The sequence below is a fragment of the Pteropus vampyrus genome, unplaced genomic scaffold (assembly GCF_000151845.1).
Source record: "Pteropus vampyrus isolate Shadow unplaced genomic scaffold, Pvam_2.0 Scaffold10, whole genome shotgun sequence".
NCBI lineage: Eukaryota > Metazoa > Chordata > Mammalia > Chiroptera > Pteropodidae > Pteropus > Pteropus vampyrus.
In genome coordinates this window covers 15,140,131-15,159,412 of record NW_011888791.1, presented here as the reverse complement: position 1 = coordinate 15,159,412, position 19,282 = coordinate 15,140,131, and the positions used below count along the sequence as shown (strand labels likewise).

General features: G+C 34.5%; 2 protein-coding genes across 2 annotated transcripts in view; one reads left to right on the top strand and one right to left on the bottom strand.

The window, feature by feature from the left end:
* Positions 1 to 127: 127 nt before the first annotated feature.
* On the bottom strand, positions 128 to 19,251 carry PPP2R3C (protein phosphatase 2 regulatory subunit B''gamma). Its single transcript, XM_011376688.2, has 13 exons — positions 18,919 to 19,251; positions 15,147 to 15,274; positions 13,785 to 13,889; positions 13,134 to 13,246; positions 12,649 to 12,746; positions 11,706 to 11,776; positions 8,515 to 8,647; positions 7,250 to 7,305; positions 7,099 to 7,174; positions 6,239 to 6,375; positions 4,761 to 4,898; positions 2,042 to 2,101; positions 128 to 791 (listed from the first exon to the last, which is right to left on the bottom strand). Exons 1-13 carry the CDS (start codon positions 18,974 to 18,976, stop codon positions 603 to 605), a joined length of 1,362 nt encoding a protein of 453 aa, XP_011374990.1. The 5' UTR covers positions 18,977 to 19,251; the 3' UTR covers positions 128 to 602.
* Positions 19,106 to 19,282, top strand: part of KIAA0391 (KIAA0391 ortholog) — a 118,268-nt gene continuing 118,091 nt past the window's right edge. Inside the window, exon 1 of the mRNA XM_023522348.1 lies at positions 19,106 to 19,255. The gene's annotated coding sequence lies outside the window, so the exon portion shown is untranslated. The remainder of the gene's footprint in view (positions 19,256 to 19,282) is intronic.

Below are 19,282 nucleotides of genomic sequence, written 5' to 3'. Positions count from 1 at the left end.
ACAGTATAATTGAGAATCTTTACAGTGAATTAACAAAATGGAGTTTAGTTTTATAAAATGTAATCCTAATACTGATTAACAAAACTAGACAAATTTTTTTACCAATGATTTTAATTAAAGTAAAATATTAACTTGAATATTTTATTGAAACATCCTATTAAAAGAAACACATCTAAACATTTCTAACCCCAAAATAAAATGGCTTTAAAAATGGGAAAGTCTATAATCTTTGATATATATACTTTAGTAAAAGACTCAAGGTTAAATGACATTTATAATTTAAACTATCCTTCAAATATTCAAATTCCTAATGACTAATGTCAGAAATATTCCATGAAAACTTCCTTTATTTCTAAAGATTACACAATTAAAGTGGTCTCCTGCCTTGACCAAATCACACTTGCCATATTTGAGCTAAGTGGAACCAAATTTACCAATTTGGTCCTATTGCTTCCGAATGATTAATTCTGATAACGAGGACATTTGTTGTGTTCTACAGGCTTGAAGTGTTTTATTTAGACCATTTCTAAGGATTCTGCCTCAAAGATTTTACATGCAGCACTCAAGCTTATCTTAATGAATACAGTCTAGTCTTTGAGAGATCATGTATCATCAAGCTCTGCAGAGTTTTCACTGTCATTTGCAACAAGGGCTTCTCTGTTCTCATAAGTCCAAAAGCCATTCAGATCAATTAGAATGGTGGTGACTGTGTCTCCCTGATTACTGTTTATTAAATCCTGAAGAGAGATTTTCAAAGGATCTTTTGGTTTTACCATGTCAAAGATTTCATCCTGCAAGAGAAAAAAATCCAATGAAACAGATTTCTAATTCACTTAATTTCTATCACACAGCGACCTAAAATTCAGGGCTGGCACTAGAACTTATGTAAAATTTTTTGTTCCAGTTTTTTTCTTTGCCATTCAGCAGAAAGGCAGTCTCCTTTTCTCTGTGTACAATCACAGAATTTTATTGGAAGATTCATTAGGGCTGTGATAATTATCCCTCAGAGAAGAAGAAATGGAGGCTCGGAATTTAATTCAAGGTACATACCTAATTAATAGCTAAACTAGTAGTGTTATATGTTATGTTAACTAACTACTTATACTTTTCTGATGGTGGTAGTGAAGCAAAGCCTTGATTTAATTTAAGTGCAAACTCAGTTCAAAGTAAAAACTTAAATGCTTAAGAGCCAAGATTACAACAGAACTTCACTTCCAATATTGATGTCAACCTCTGGACCATACTAATTCTTTGGTATTAAGAATTAGTCATCCAGAATGACACTAAATTGTGCTAAAATTTACTGGAATAGATGGAAGAACCTCTTCTATATTGTGAAGTGTACTATATGAATGCTTACAAGGAATTAGTACATGTTTTCTAATCTTTTTGTATTAAAATTACTGAAAGTAGTAGTAGCATTTAAGGAGGCAAATTACATTTTTAAAAGAACAATTCAGGTAAATGAAATTTATGAACTTTTTATATGTTCGTGAAACTTCCTTTTCTAGATTGGTGGCAGTTTAAAATTAACAAGTTGCTTGTTGTGTAGTTTAATATTTGCCTCATTTAATATTAAACTAAAAATAGCCATTTATCTTATTTGGTTAAAATTGGGTTATTTTATTACATTATTCAACTTGAACCTGACAGTACTGGATACTCAGTGTTTTTCATAGCTGGTGAAAGTCTCAATATTAAAATGCTAAGTAGCAGCATGTGTTCCAAAAGTAGGAGACTAAAAAAAAGGCCCCAACCTAAATAGTTCCCAAGTTAAAAATTCAGTTTATAGTGGAACAGATTGCCAAAGGATGTATGCTATATTGATTCTCTTAATTTTCAAAAGAATGAATGCTTTCAATTAGAACACAAGGGTGACAATGCTGAAATCAAATTAGAAAAATCATTAGTCTAACTGCGGTCTAAGTTTCTAATCCTTGATTTGGTTCAGTACTTTATAGTTCATAAGTTGCTTTCATATAAAATTTCATTTACTGCAAATGATTATCTGATATCATATAAATTAAAGGAAAAAGTTAACCTTGACATCTTGAAATGAAACAGGATCTTGTCCGTGGATTTTCATTAGTTCCTGTATAGCCTGCATTTAGTAGAAATAAATTTGTAAATAAATAATATATACAAGTCTCCCCCAGCCCCGTCCCATGGCCCCTTTATAGTTCCACTTCCTTTTCTTTCTGGTCACAAGCCTCATCATTTTCACCAGTCTTACTAATATTCTCAACTTCCTTGACCTTGCTTCATACCTACTCAGAAAAGCCTAAACACCGGATCAGTGTAACCATCGACCTTTCTAGACCTACACGTTAGCTATTGAGAGCTTTAGAAAAAAAGTGTACAAGACTATACACAGATTACTGCTACTACATAAAAATGGTCTCCAATCTTAGATGAGCCTTCTTTTTTTCAACTCAAGAACAGCCAATCAGATGACCCTTTAACGTGAGCTAGCAAATGACCTCCTCCTCCCATTTTCCAGGAACACTGTTTATACCTTCACCATTCTTTAAGACACCCAATCCACCACCTTCCCTCCCACCCTATACTTTGCTTTCTACTTGACAGAAAAAAAATAGAGGTAAATTCCCCCTGAATTCCTCTTTTAAAACTTCAACAAAGTACTGAAGAAAATACAGTTGACTCTTGAACACTCAGGGGTTAAAGACACCAACCTCCCATGCAGTAGAAAATCCAAGTATAATTTTTGACTCTCCCAAAACTTAACTACTGATAGCCTGCTGTTGACCAGAAGATTTACCAATAACATAAACAGTTGATTAACATACTATGTGTTATGTGTATTATATATACTGTAGAGTAAGCTAGAAAAAAAATGTTAAAACCATAAGAGAAAATATATTTATTGTACTGTACTGTATCGATATAGGTTTGTCATCTGTTTATAAGATGAATTATCTGTTAGTGCCTACATCAACATTGTTTTATATGATACAAAACACTGTGGATGTTATTTATATACGTATCACCAACACTAGACATCAAAAATGAAAATACAGTTTGAAAAATTCATATTTTTAGGTATAATGATTCACATCGATAACGAAGCAGCAGCAATACGATTGCTTTATGGTAGCCTAGTATAACAGATAGGATTGCTTCATGGTAGTAAGGAAATCTCCCAAAACACTTCCAATATATTTACTGCAAAAATTCTGCATGTAAGTGGACCCACACAATTCAAACCTGTGGTGTTCAAGGGTCCAACTGTATGGTGATCCAGCTGGACAAATAAAATTTTAGGTGACAGTCATTCGCTGGAAAAAATGAAGCTTAAAATTCTTGGTAAATAGTCAACTAAATATGTTCTAAGTGCCAAATCTGTATATGGCCAGAGTGTACCACCCAGACCCAGCTCTATCACTGGGATATGGATGTACAGAGGCTCTATGAAGAGCCCAGGACTGCAGGGTTCTCAGCACCAGTAACTTTTTCCTTAGCCAATACAACCAAGCCTAAATAAACTTTGATAAAATAAATGCATGTACAAGATTTTCAATGTATTTAATAAATAAAATTTAACACTCAAAGTAGAAGATACTATAAAGAAATCTTTATGAAAAGAGGTTGAACATTTAATTACCAAAAGATATAGTTACTCTGTTTCCCTAAAACTGAATTTTCATTTAAGAGGTCTGCCTCAAGTGGGGGCATCCCTATAATGGGTTGGTATTATCTTTTCAGATTAGCCACTGATTTAAGCCCATTTTAAAAATGCAGCCTAATACTGGGATTGTAATTTATCTTAATATTTGCAGTCATTACTACCTAGATGATCATAATGGAAAGCTTTTTAAGGAATCTAACATGAAGTTATGAAATATGTACTATGAAACTCAAAAACTAGGTAAAGTTATAAGTACCAAAAAAGTTTGAAATGGAAAAGAAAAAGCCTCTAGGAAAAAGTGGTTTATGATAAAGATGTGAAAACGTAATTTTTGTTGTTAAAAAAATTATTTCTTCCTACTATTGATCTTAACAATATAAAAATCACACAGTCTTCTAAAAGCTAGCTATAGAAATGTGGTGATGGAGTGGAAAACTACTGTACAAAACTACTCCATTAAGTAGAAAAGTCAACATTCAAATTGAAGAATGATTGGTCTTAAAGGGGCTTTTATACCCACTGCATCTGGATACTTATCAGATAAGATACAATAAAATTCCACTACAGACCTCATGTTATTCACTGAGACCAACTAAGGCACAAATTAACTACTTCAGCAATCTATTTCACAGTAAAATGCAGCACACACTTGTAGCCAGTTTTCAAGTTATTTTTACTTATTTTTTGCAGCATAGCAATTAAAAGAATTTATAATTACCAAAGTCTACAAACTCTTATGGAAAGGAGCTACCTTTTCTGAACTGTTTATTTAATGCTTTGTGATTGTACACACTAGTTTTTGATCACAAAAAGCACAGGATTTCTCACAGATATTTTTATCTGCATTGGCTAGTATAGCCCCTGACATATTTACACATTTTTTTGGTATTCGATATCTAATCAAATCAGCATTGATTTAGCCCATTTATATTTTTAAAAAACAGGACAACAAAATTAAAAACAGACTTGATTTCCTTCTGAAATCTGTTACGTAAATCCTTTTGTTGAATTTAGATATCACAAGTTAGGTAAAATTATCAGTGAGTAGGTAGTTTAGACCAAATGGTATAACATATCTTAAGGAACAATGACTCATTTACACAATGAGACTTACCCGAAAGAAGTAATTAAGGGAAAAGACATTCAGATATCCTTTGTTTTCAATATCAAGCAATTTGAAAATATATTGCAGAGCTGCAGGTTCTTTTCGGTTTTCTAATGCAAGAACAAAATCCAGGTAGGTCTTATAGTCCTATAGAAAAGAAATGTTCTTTACAGGCCTTATTTGGAATTAACTTTTCAAGTGAGTATCTGATGAAGCTATTTTGCAGTCAAAGGTGTCAAGTTATTTTTAATATGAAATGAGAAACCTATTTGTATACTTAATGTTGGTTGCTAGGAATTCTTTGTAGCAGTTAATCTGTACAGGAGTGTTTGGGGCACAGTTCATTTTCTTATGAGAGAAATTTGCTGTGTTAAACCATAATTTTCTTTTACTATGCTTTTAAAATTGACAAAACAGTGACTAAGCTATCATACATTGCCACTAAATTTATATCTTCATTTCAGTGTGGTCATTTTGAGAAAAAAGTTTATCTGGAATGAAAAGAATATATTTAAATAGCTGTTTGGAAATATTGTTTAAAAGTTTTAAATCTAGTCACAGTTTACTTTTTTTGCATAGTGAAAAGAAGTAAAATACTTGGGAGAGTCACTTAGAAGAGTTTATAGTCTTGGAAAGATTTTTTAAGTCTAAGATTAAGAATTCCTTTCTGCATAAATTATAGCATAAAGAGCTTGAGAGCTGTGGCTTCATCATGGTCTAACTCCATGCACAGGTGTAGCTTCTGATTTTCTTTATTCTCCAGAAGTCAATATAAACTCACTAGTCAGCTGTGGGACTCATGAAAGCTTCTGCGCCTTTTCTCCCTTTTCCTTTTCATTTGGTTAACAATGGTGTTATTTAGAAAACTACTATCAAAGCTAAATGATAAAACCTAGAACCCTGATTCTCTTCTAACAATATAAACATTTCTTAAGCATCATTGTTTGGAAAATTTATCAGATCCTTAACACATTTTTAATAGCAAGAATGGTAATTTAAAAATACTATTTCGAATTTTCTTAAGTATTTTGCGATAAAAGGACAGGTACATGTTAGTCAATCTTTAGCTACTAATATAGCCACTTAGCGTAATACAACCTGATTTCTAGATTTAATTCATAGCATATGTGGTACTGTATCTGACCTGGTAATTTAATGGATGAACCATCCACTGACTATATGAAAAGTTAATAGCATTTGCCAATTTTTCAGTTTTTATTTTACTAGTCCACAATCCTTTACATAGGTACACAGACAGTGAAATTAACAAAATATTAAATTTTCTATTTGCCCTAAGTCCATAAGGGAAGTAATGTTGTCAAACAAATTTACTTTAAGATCAAAGGCTCCAAATCTCAAGTAATTTGATCAGTTCTTACATTAAGATACTGTTACACACTGATACAAAGATAATGCTGTATCACATGAAGAAAAAGGGAAATTGTGGGAGCCTAAATTCTTAAAGCTTATTAGCTTTAAACTACTACCATTTCTCCATCATAAGTAAGACACTCCTGGAAAACACGGTCTAAGAAGACATTGGTCATGGTTGCTGTTCCATAGCGGGAGAGTTCTTCTTTACTGAGCATGCCATTGTGATCCTTATCAAGATTCAAATACTGGCCTTGGAAGAAAGATGATAAAAAGACACTTATGACCAAATAAAATTCTAATTAAAAGACAAAAGAATATATCCTAACTAAAAGTTCTTTTTATTGGTTAATATTTTGATTGTTAGTGCTCCTAATGTCAGCTATTCATGCAATCTATATCAGAACAACTGTCAAGCCAGAACCAGTCCAAGAAAACCCATCATGAAGGCCATGGCCTTTGGGCTATTTCTACCATCATTATTTGCTTTCAGTTTGCAACCTTTTAGAACTTTCCTAGGATGCTAAATTAGATGGCAGTACAAGTCAACAAAAAGCACTGAAATGCTGGCACTTGAAAGAAGTCAAGGATGCCAAAATGAGTCAAGACTCCCAATAAAATAATGTAATAGACTAATGAAATTTAAGAAAAGAGAAACCAGGCTCTAGAACACCGTCCTCTGTGGACCCTAAGAGCAGCATTTCATCACAATGCAAGACTTATGAACATATTTGATGTTCATAATCATACTTATGAGTCAACAAGGAAGGATCAAATTACATTCTGTCTTCTATCAAAGAGAAAGAATAGTAACTGAAGAGTTACAAAAATTTAAAACATTAGTATTTAAAAAGTAAATTTTAGTAATCTAGAATACTTCAATCTTACAGTAAATTAGCCTATGTATAATGTCCTTTGAACACTAATTAACTAAGGAATGGATAATTCAAATTTTAGCATTATAATAGGAACATACCATATACCCTTAGGGCAGAAGGAGCAGAAAACCAATTTGTTTCTTGACTCTCCTTGGACAGTTCCTCATCCCTTAACTGAATGAACACACAGACATCATTAGAAGGTAGCAACTGTCAAGTGATATAAAAGTAGTTAAAAAACATATTTACCTCCAATAAATCATCTAAGAAGCTGCATGCTAAAATATCTTGAATTTTTATCTTCCCTTTAAACAACATAAAGAAATATAATTACTTAACTGTATTCTAAAAATAAGAGCAACTCAATTTTATAAAGGCATTTTAAGAAAAACAATCACACAATTGATATTTTAAAGCTTCCTAACTCTTATGCTCCAAAGTCTATTATATATTGCTTTGAAAAGGGAAATGTGCAGGGAATGTTTACTAAAATCTCTACCTCTTAGGTCTACCTATATACCCCCAACAATTTAAACCCAATCGGTAAATTCTTTCCATAATTGCATTGATACCAGATTCCCCAAAAAGTTGTTGAGTATTTTGTGGATATGGATACGATACTGCTAGTAATCAAAAAAAGAGACTCCATTTTCCTTTGGTACGTTCTGGAACAGGAAGCAATATAGAGACATGGTTAAGAGCAGATAGATGGGAACTTAAATGACACTTCCAGATACATAATCTAAGTCTCCAAGACTCACACATTAAATATGGATAATAGTAATATTTTCCTTATGGAGTTATGAGAAGGAAATGAGAGATTAATTTATAATGCTTAACAATACCTAGTACATAATATATAGTCAAAATTTTTATTATTTTGTAAAGTTTGAAGAGAAAACGTGTATGTGTCTATAATGGAGGTGCTTAAAAAGGATTGCAACCACCACGTACTGTGATGGACTCATAGCTGGATTTTCAAGGATAGGAGAACCAAGGATTTTGATCTAGGCCTTCTTTCCCATTCTCTGCCCCAGTTACAAGTATTAAAGTCTCACAGGTTAGAACAGTTGATAAAATGTACTACTGTTAATGAGGCCAAATTTACTCATCTGATCCTCATATAGAGTACTTAACTTGAGAAAGAAAAACACATCGTAGCTAAATAGTTCTGCTATCTCCCAATTCATATTTTTCATCAAAAAGAACAATTCTCTAATATATTACATATCGGGGATAGCAAAATAACTGGCTTCTCAGAACTGGAAAGAGCCATAGATTGCTGAGGTCATACTTCATTTTAGAGATGAAGAAACTGTAACAGGTTAAGTGACATGCCCACTGTCACACAGCTGGTTATGGCTGATGCAAGTAAATCATAACAGATCTTTATATATTAATGGCAATAACATGTTATGAAAATAAAAAATGACATTTTTCAAGACTTTTCTCTAGTTATTGAGATTTAAAAGTAATAATATCCTCATAATATCTAAGATACAATTTTCTTTTACCTGTTCTTAGAGGATCTAAAAAGAAGAAGAATTTCCTAACTGCTGTACAAACATAAAAGGAGTAAAAAGATTTTTCCAGCCCATCTAATTGTGGCAAAGTAGGGATAAGTTCCAATATGTAGTTTTCTAAATCCTGAAAGAAAACAATAAAATTTTAAAGTGTTAAATGGCTGATCTTGTTTTTTCATAAATACTGGAATATAATTTGTCCTAAAAATTATTCAGCATTAATACTATATTAATGATAAAATAAATTCATAACTAGCTTAGTAAAACTATTTTATATTAAATTTATTTCTACTTTGTATTTAAATTTTAACATCATTTTGAATAGGTAATACATTCTAGATTCAAAAGGAACAAAAAAGTATTCATTGAAAAGTCTCCCTTTCGCCTACTTCCTCTCCACAGAGGTAACCTAAATTATCAGTTTCTGATGTACCTTTCCAAAGGTAACTGACAAACATACAAGCCACCACATGTATATTTCCTTTCCTCTTTTACACAGGATATAGCAGCATACCATGCTAATTCTTCTGTATCTTGCTTTTATTGCTTAACACTATACTTTGCAGTCATTCTATATTGGCTCTCAAAGAGCTTCTACTTAAAAAAAAAAAACTATTATTTCAGATGTACCATAATCTACTTAGTCTTCTATTGATGGATATTTAGGTTGTTTCTACTCTTTTGCAACACTAAAAACAATACTATAGGGGCTAAGCAAATTTTTCATTCATAGATATGGAAGAATATAGGATATAATTTCCGTTAAGTAAAACTGCTGGGTCAAAGCATATACACATTTATAATTTTGATAGACATTAGCAAACTCCTCACCTCCCCACATCCATTTTACACTCCCACCATCACTGTGAAGGGTCTATCAACAGTCCCCAAATTGTGCCCTAGGAGTGCTAAACTCACAGGGGGTACAGCAGGGTATCTTAAATTTTTGAGGGAAACATTGCAACATCTGTCAGACACTGCATAAGCTATGTTGAGTTCAAGATAGTTTACATTTTTAACATTAGTTTGAAATATATATTTTTCGATTACATCAATCTTAGCAAAGATAGGTTCTTAGTGTTTGCTGTAATAAAGCAAGTACTACACAAAAATCCGTGTGAAAGAAGAACAGAGGATGACTGTGCAATCTAATTCCCTGGTGAGCAGCTACTCAGTGAGCTCTGGGCACACACACTCCATTAGTAATTGTTATTTAAGAATGAAGTAAAAAGATTTTTAAATTTTTATGTATTTTTTCAAATGGCTAATAGGGAAAGTTTCATGAATACTTGCATTAAATTGTTTAGAATTAGTTAATAAATGGAACTGTTACATATTCCTTTTGGCCCAGAGGCACTATGAAAAAATTACTAATTCAGGTCCTTAATCCATTTTGAGTTAATCTGGGTGTGTGGTGATAGACAACAGTCTAGTTTCATTCTTTTGCAGGTGGCTTTTCAGTTTTCCCAGCACCAGTTTTTGAAGAGGCTTTCCTTTCTCCACTGTATGTTTTTGGCTCCTTTGTTGAAAATTATTTGCCCATATAAATAAGGGTTTACTTCTGGACTCTCAATGTGGTTTTACTGGTCTCTGTGTGTGTTTTTCTGCCAATACTATGCCATTTTGATTACTGTTGCTTTGTAGTATAATCTGAAGTCAGGCAGAGTGATGCCTCCAGCCTTTTTTTTTTCTCAAGATGGCTTTGGCGATTCGGGGTCTTTTGTGCTTCCATACAAGTCTGATGATTTTTTGTTCTATTTATTTAAAAACTGCCGATGGGATTTTGGTGGGGATTGCACTAAATCTGTATAATGCTGTAGAAAATAAGGTCTTTTTAACTCTGTTGATTCGTCTAATCCAAGAACAGGGAACATCTTTTCATTTCTTTGTATCTTCTTCAATTTCTTTTAACAGTCTTAGTTTTCATTATATAGGTCCTTCTCATGTTTTGTTAGGTTGATTCCTAGGTATTTTATTTTTTGTTGCCATTACAAATGTAATTTTTTTCACCTCTTTTTCTGCCAATTCATTATTATAGGATTGCTATGGATTTTTGAACATTGATTTTTGTATCCTGAAAATTACTCTTTTAAACACAACTAGAGACATACTATTGCTTTTCTCTTTCTTCCCTTCACTCCTTTTTCAATTTTTGTTTCCATTCATGCCAATAGGCAAGAAAAGGGAAGTGTGTTTTGTAAACCAACTAACTGCTGATGAGAATTCTCATAGCTACAGAAGTACTCCAATTCTGATCTGAGTAACTATCAACAGGTGGCTAATATGTCTTCCTTGTTAGAGAGAGATGGATAGAAGCAAGAACCTTTTATTGTCAAGTTGATCTGAACCTTAAAATTCAAGAATTGTACTGTGTCTATAGAAGGGTTTTTAAGTATAAATGTTCAGTGTGAGCTAACAGATTCTATCTACAGACTGCAACAAATAACAGGAAACAAACTATAACGGTATTTGTCTTTAAATCTTATATTTGAGTGTTCGCTTTGGCAGCATATATACTAAATCTTGTATTTGAATATTTATGTAAGTGATTAATTAACCTGGTTCATATTTATGCCTAACTCCCTTCCCCCTTTTCTGATAAACCTAAAAAGGACTCCATATTTGGGAAAAAAGTCTGAGCTGAAAAGCAGCATGTCCATATAATTTAAATAGCCACACTTTCACAAAGCATAGCCATTTAGATCATGAGGCTATGATTCTCTGTTGATAACCTGGCCTAACTATGTTAATACCTAAGGGGAAATAAACAGCCTCTTGGTAACTGACATTACAACCTAAATGGTCACATTATTTTTCTCTTATATATTTCCTAAAAGAGAAAAAATTTCTGGCCTTTACATTTTCAAACAGTCACACACTAATAACACTCACAAATAAACAAAAGTTTTTCAGTTTCTTCAATGATTTTTAATCCTATTAAAGCAGTACATTCTTCTTTTCTCCTTTAAAAGGCTTTTTTTTTAAAGGCTGGAGAAAATCTAAAAAGGAATTTTTGTGGTCAATATATATTTTAAAAGTTTTTTAGTACCTCATGTTATTTGTAAAAACAAACAAAAATGCAGAAACAAAAAAAAAGAATCATCTGCAATCCCAACACCTAGTGATAACTACTGTTAACATTTTGATGTCTGTAATAGTTATTAAAATAGGTTAATACTTACAGATTCCCGAAGGTACCCCTGTCCTGCAACATCATATAAACTGAGTCCTATCCTTGTTTGATGAAGCCAAACTGCCAATAAACAAGAAAATTAAATATAATTATTAAGAGCTATCCTTTAGCATATATATGAACAAAAGGAGATAAAGAGCTAGAATAGAGGGACAAGCTAATCTAATAGCTCTATGAATATTTTTATTCTCACATATATTACTTATTCATTAACCCCAAAACTGTTAAAAACAAAACATACCATAGAATTAATGGCAGATATCAACAATTCTACCATGCCTAAAATGACAGTAAAGTTGATACTCATGAGGATATTGTTTTTCACTTATTAAACCTGGTGTTCCACCAGAGACAGAGAGTGTTAACATTATGCTTTCAATGAAGCTGCTTTTATTCTACTGAGATCCATTTCTGCAACCAATTGTTAAAGATGGTACACATAGGACTTCACAGATCATTATGGAACTTATAGGAATCATAACAATTCCAAGTTGTTTGGTAAAAACTTCTTGAATCTGATGCTACCATCATGAGTTTGAAACTGTCTTCTCAGGCAACTCAACCTGTAATCTATTGGTGAAACAAAACTACCAGTGAATTAAAATTATTTCAAATCACCATACATTAAAACTCTTGGTTCAGCTTTTGATATATCTAGTTAGCTAATATCTTTAGGATACATGGTTTTTGTTCTGTTGTTGTTTTTTTTTTCTTTTATAATAATGAACCCAAATTTATGGTAGAAAATTTCAGCTCTAGTAAGTTCCAAAAGAGAATCATAACAAGAAAACAAATCTTGGTCAAAAGACAAGAAATTACACTATTTAAACTTACTAAGAGAGTTGTTTTATATGGAAAGGATACTATGAAAACACAGACAAAACCTACTTGATTCCCAGATAGGAGTTCAAACAGAATGAAAATTAAATCACCTTTTCTCATGACATAATTAAAGAACTGCATGATAGAAATTCTTCCATAAGAATCTGTATGAAGGAGTTTAGCAAAGACTTTTGCTGTGAAAAATTGCCTAAGGAGAGGAAATAAAGATTAAAATCATCTGCCAACATAGCATAAAAATGACTTCTACATGAATTAGCAAACAACAGCATAAATTCAAACAACTAAAAATCAAAGTGGTGAAAAAAATCAAAGTGATAACTATAGTTCAAAACTTAAAATATTAAGTCATAAACCTTTGCATCCTATTGTCTTAAGAATGAAGGCCCACAGTGTTGTAAATAGACCATATTGTTTATTTTAATAACTTCATACCAATGTAATTTTCTTGACTAATTTTATTAAACTTCATTAGTGACTCAAAGTGTCATACCATTGACTTAAATTTTCATTAACATTTATTTGAGGCATTTAAAATGCTTACTGTAACATACTTTGTTAAATATATTATTCTTACTTGCACTTTGGTCCAGCTTTTTCACCAACTTTCAAAAAATTTTCATAATTAATCATTGCTTCCTCTCCAATCATAGGTGGTGTCTGGTGCTTGTCCAGCAAAAACCATAAGTTCTTAGAAGAATTGCAGAAATGGAGATGTTATAATTAACAGAACAAAGCTTAAAAAGTAGTTAAATGTTTACATTAAAATGATAGTCTGATAGAGTTAATATTAAGATGAATCTCATTCCTATTTTCCTTTGATTACTAAATACATAATAAAAATGGACATATAGTACCTCTTTAATCCATATAACTATATACTGTAGATACTGTTGTCCCTACTTTATAGATGAGAATTGAAGCACAGAAATGTTAAGTCCATTGCCCAGCATCACAAAGCAGGGCAGGGATTTGAACCCCTGCAGTCTGACCCTACAGTAGTGGTTCTCAACTTCAGCCTCACATTTCAATCACCTGGGGACTTTAAAAAAACAAAAACTATCCTTGGAAGATGGGCCCATGCAAGCTCTGCAGCTGATTCTGGTGGGAACCCTCTGTCTAGAGCCCGTGCTTTCACCCACTCTGCAGTTCTCACTCCATTAAGGCACACTGAGATCCTATATGACATAATTATTACAAATAAGAAATGGCTAACATCCATTTTTACCTGTAATTCTTCATTATCTAACAGCTCTCTGCTTTTCCTTTGCAGAAAGACAGCTCTAGATTCTTCTCTTAATTTCTGTAGTAAGACTTCATCTTCAGCTGGCAGCTAAAAATACATTGTGGAATTAATTTCTACACTTAAATTCTAGACTATTGGATTATGTAAAATGTATTTGGCCTCACAAAATAACTATGTATTACGCTGCCTCAAATTACTTTTTGTATCTCAATTTTGCTTAACTTCAAGTCATCATTCATTTGAAAAGTTCATTTAACAAAAAGAGATCCACAGACAATTCAATTATCAGCAAGGCCAGATGCCTGTCCAAATAAAGCTAGCGATCTGGTCCAAGTTTCATTTTTTATTCTTAGAGCACTGTTTCCACTGTAACCTTAGACTGATATAGAATTAAATTAGGACTAGTTAATGACTGACAGTCTTAGCAAAGTACTCCTTTTGAGACTGTATCACCTTACTTGGAGATGGTCAAGCCAGTGTCTATTACTTTGGCCTCCAAGGCAGAGAGTCTGCCTATTGGGGTGATTTCCATAAATAGGGCTTTAAAATGACTCATTCCAACTCCACTTCAAATAATTTGCTTTGAGGATTTCTTTTTTCTTTTCTATACCTACGCCCCAATAAGTAGAGATAAGTAATCAGTAGTCCAAATCAGGGGTTATGGTTTTCACTTTTCATTTCCAAGAACTAAGATGTCATCCCTCCTATCAAAAGGAATGGAGAAGGAGGAAGCATTACAAGGTGAGGCTGGGCCGAGACAAGGATTGTGCTCCAGTTGTTAGTCAACCAACTAATCAGTCTGGGGGGATTACACACATGGATGACAGGCGGTTTCGGTGAAGCAGTGGTGAGGAAGAAGAAACAAGGGAAAGAAGGTCTAATAGGTCCATTCAGCTAAAATTCCAAAATGAACTTTTCTATAGAGATTACATTTTACATAATACTAAATAGGTCTTATTATTTTCAGTAACCTTCAATTTCAGCTGTAAATAGCTGTTTTAATCTATAACCCTCTTCAAAGACTTCTTCATAGCTTTGGCACAGGAAACATAATTGAGTGTAATTCTTCAAGTTTTCCACTCTCAATCTATTTTTCAGTTCAGCCTTGAACAAAACATTTTATACTTTGTAACATAAAAAAAAAAAGTTAAAAATTGTGACCAGCTAAGTAAACCTAAGTCTTATAAAAAGCATGACGACATAATCCAATAGAATACCTACTACTAACATCCATAATAAAAATTAGGAAGAAAAATCTATGGCTCAATATATGATTCTTATCCCATTTAAAAAATTACATTTTATTTATAAACTCTGCAAGACATTTGCTTAGATGCCACTTACCCTATAATAAAACCGGGGAATGGTCTTATAGAATTCATTTGTGTTTTTTCTACCTCCTTTCCATTCTGAGTAATATTTGGTAAATAAATCCATTTCTTCATCTTTTAACTCTTGTTCACTTTTTTTTTCTGGAGAAAAGGGGGGGAAAGCACTTTTAAAATCAAACAATACTTTTCTCAGGTCATCTACCTACTATAGTCTAATAACAGTGCAAAAAAGGCCTTCACAGTTGTGCTTAGACACTGAACATCTATATGAACTTCCCTGAAATACCAAGAATCACTATTTTCCACTAAAACAGCCTCCCCTGCATCTTCGACCACTCTAAGCTGCTCCCTCCACATTTTTTTTTTTTTATCACTATACTTGTCTCTTCCTCAAGTTACTGCCTTGCTTATAGACTTCTGGCATGTTCCTAATTCATTCAATCGAAAGTATATACCGAGCACCTACTGTGTACAGTGCACTTGCTGTACTAGATACTGGGACTGTAGTGGTGAGAAAGTAGGCACAGCCCTTGACACCACAGAGTTTCGGCCTCCTAATCAGTGTTCCTCTACCTAATGCAAAACCCTTCCATTTTAAGCTCACACATCAGGATGCTATTACCCTCTAACCTGCTGGCACACAGCCGTCTCATTTAGCCATTCCTCCACACTTGTTCGTGGACCACGGTGACTGATGCACAACATTCTTCACCTTGATGTCTTGCAATCATCAAGAGAGAATAAACATTCATGTGGGTGACTATGACACCTCAACTCTGAAGGCTTTCACTTCTACTCTAATGCAGGGGTCTTCAATCCCCAGGCTGCGGACCGGTATCGGTCAGTGGCCTGTTAGGAAAGGGGCCGCAGAGCAGGAGGTGAGCAGTGGACCAGCAAGCAAAGTTTCATCTGTATTTGCAGCCACTCCGCAGCACTAGCATCACTAGCATCCACCTCAGATTATCAGGCATTAGATTCTCATAGGAGCACCGGTCCTTGGTGCCAAAAAGGTTGGGGACCAATGTTCTACTGTGTCACTCAGTTTCACGGCAAGACCACAGATCCTATCTGCTCCTCTTCTGAAATCTTAAACTCTAACATATACTCATAATTTCTCACTTTGGTTATTCAAAACCTCACTGCTATCATATCTGTACTTCAGCCTCACTGAGATCTTCAATTCTATGATTATCTCAAAAGTTTATTTACTTCTTCCTAATCTCACTTCCTTCCTAATATGCCTATAGTTCTTCCCCTAAACTCCTCTTAAACCATGTCAGCTTTTAAACTTTGGACCAATCTTATAATCTAATTTGCTCACTATGGCTTAATGCTGTTGGAGAAAACTGGAAAATTTTGGTCCCACAAATTTCATGGTTATGAATGTCAGCTTCTCAAAAATAGTAGTACATATTTTATTTGCCCTTGATGTCCTCTTGCTTATTTCTCTTGGTGACTGACGACTCCAAACTGTCACTTCATTCCTCAAACCCCCGTGTTCACCCTCAACAGATGACAATCCCTCCCAGTTCATCGAAAACTGAGTCTACTGGGAATGGGTACCCTTAAACATCTAAGTGGAGTGGGAGGACATGAGGTATCAAATAAATCTGCACCTTAATTTCTTCCTGTCATTTCAAGGGAAGATGTATCTCTCTTCTCACCCAAGGCTAACACCTCATTCTCCTGGGTGCTTAATCTCAGCTTTTGCAATTCTGTTCTTTCCTTCTCCCACCTTCTCTATTCAGTATCTTCAATTTCTTCATCTCTACTCGCTTTTAAGTTACACTAATACACCTAGGTCTCTCTCCCACTGCACCCTCCTGCCCAAAAAACCTTCTTCCTTTCTACCTACTGCCACACATAACTCCTTCCTTTCTTATTCACTTTTTCAAACGAAAGCCTATGCTATCCCTGCTTTCTTACCTCTCATCCCCTCTTTATGCAATTTTGCTTCTACTCTTACCACTCTACAGAAACTGTTCTTCCCAGGGCAACCAATGACCTTATTGCTTAGTTTAATGGGCACACCTGTCCTTGATTTGTGTTAAATTTGATACTGTTGATGATTCTAAACTTTTCTCGGCTTTTATGAGACCACAATCTGTTGATTCTCCTATTTTCTGGCCAATTCTTTTTTATTAATCCTTTTTCCTCTATCATTTCATCTTTCATAGTTTAACTTCTAAATCCCAAACCTATGTCACTCTAGTGTTAAGTTGTTGAGGAGAAGAGGAAGAAAGAGCAAAGACTGAGAAGGGATGACTGGTGAGGAAGGAAGAAAACTAAGAGAGTATGTCTCCCAAAAAACCAAGAGCAGAAAGTATGTGTAGGAGATATAAGTGGAGCAGAGAAAAGAGGCATAGCTAGCGGTGAAACTTAAGAAAATCTTTTTAAAATTGGAGAAATACTAACAGGTTTATATGCTGATGAGAATGACTGAGAAAGAAAAATTGATGATGCAGGAGAGAGGGGATGACTACAGGAGTACATTCTTGAGTGGGCAAAAATGGGAACGAGCACAAAGGATAGGATCTAGCGCACCAATGAAGGAAACAGCCTTAAATAAAAGTGGTACAACCTATATGATTTACTTTTTATTTTATCATCTCTCTCAACATTAAAGTGTAAGTTCTACAAGGACGAGGATTTTTGTCTGTTTTGTTTACTGCTATGGCCTAGAAGAGTCCTTGGCACATAACAGACGCGACAGAGTGGATTTAAGAGTGAAGGGGAGGAGAAAGCATAAGTAAAGGTAATTGTTAAAAAAGTTTCCCTATAACAGGTGCAGAGAAATGCAGCAAAAGTTGGATGAGGATATGAGATCGAATGATTTTTTTTTTAAGATGGGAAATATTACAGCATGTTAGAGCTGATGGAAATGATTCAGTAGAAAAGGAAAATTTGATGATGCATGAGAGAGAAGATAAGGCCAGAGTGAAGTCGATGAATAAATGAAGAGAACACATCTACTGTTAGAGTAAAGGGACTTTCTCAAATAGGAGCATGGACAGTTTAATAGCGAAGAGTGTAGCGGCACCTATGGGGGGGGAAAGAGCTGATAGAAATGGTAAATCGGAACAGGTGAGGTTTCTGATTGCCTCTACTTTCTCGAATACATATATAAAAGTTCATCAGCTGAAGGTAAGGTTATATTGAAGGTTTGGGAGATGAGAACTGCCTTAGATCGTAGGAGAGTGAATGTCTAGGTAAACACGAAAGAAGTGTAAACGAATGACTGAAAACACTTACTTTGGGTTAATGGACATACATTAAAAATGAGACACTGAACCGTGGTACCATTTTTCTCTAGCCACTTTCAGCTGCGCTGGGTGCAGGAATGAAATAGGAAAGACGTTTTAACCAGGATGGTTAACAAGCAAGTGTGAAGGAAGGAGAAAGGGGACAAGGAAAAATAGATTGTAAAATCTAAAATGGATAAGGAGGGAAGTGAAAAGTGTGATAGTAAAAAGGCGGTAGGATCAATGGATTATAGGTTCTGGTAGGATCGAAGGGTAGTTGGAGCCAGGTTTCTCAATTATTCCTCACAAGTCTAGGTCAAGACCATATAAGTGAGCTGCTCTTTCCCGCAAATCTTTTCCCAGGGAAGTGTAGGTAAAACCTCTTTGGATCTCTAAACCACATTCCACTGTGTATGCTTTGTCAGGTTAGGTTTTATAGAAGCGGCAAGCGCGACTCCCAGTTGTTGCTCCTCCCACTCTCCCCCCACCTCTAGGAGTTAAGGGCCGGGCTATCTCTGTTAGGACGGCCCCTCCCAGACTCACTGTTTGGTCCGGTTTTGGGCGTCGCTAACCGCCGACGAAGAACTTCTTTCCAGTCCATAACTGACTCCCGCGCAGCAGCTCCAGCATTTGCTATTTACTAGCCGCTCCACCCGCTACCGGCTCAGACGTCAAACGCCGCCCAGCCCCGTGAAAGCTGGGCAAGCCACTCAACCGCCATCTTGGGCATGGGCGGAAGTCAGCTAAGGAGACAGAAACGCTTACTGTAGCCCCTGCGGAGAATGCGGCGATCACACTAACAGCAGAGAAAGCAGACGTGAAAGAGAAAAATGATCCTCCTTAAGGCAGTCTCCCAACTTCACAACGCCTGATTTTAAAGGTGCAGAATAAGAAAGCCCGTGCTTGT

What these genes read in the sequence shown, in the direction of transcription:
- PPP2R3C (XM_011376688.2), bottom strand. Translation starts at nt 18,976, where the DNA reads ATGGACTGGAAAGAAGTTCTTCGTCGGCGGTTAGCGACGCCCAAAACC. An exon ending in TAATTATGTCATGAGAAAAG is followed by an intron (nt 11,777 to 12,648) that starts GTGATTTAATTT and finishes GTTTATTGGCAG; the next exon opens with TTTGGCTTCATCAAACAAGG. An exon ending in TTTCATTTCAAGATGTCAAG is followed by an intron (nt 792 to 2,041) that starts GTTAACTTTTTC and finishes TTTCTCTTGCAG; the next exon opens with GATGAAATCTTTGACATGGT.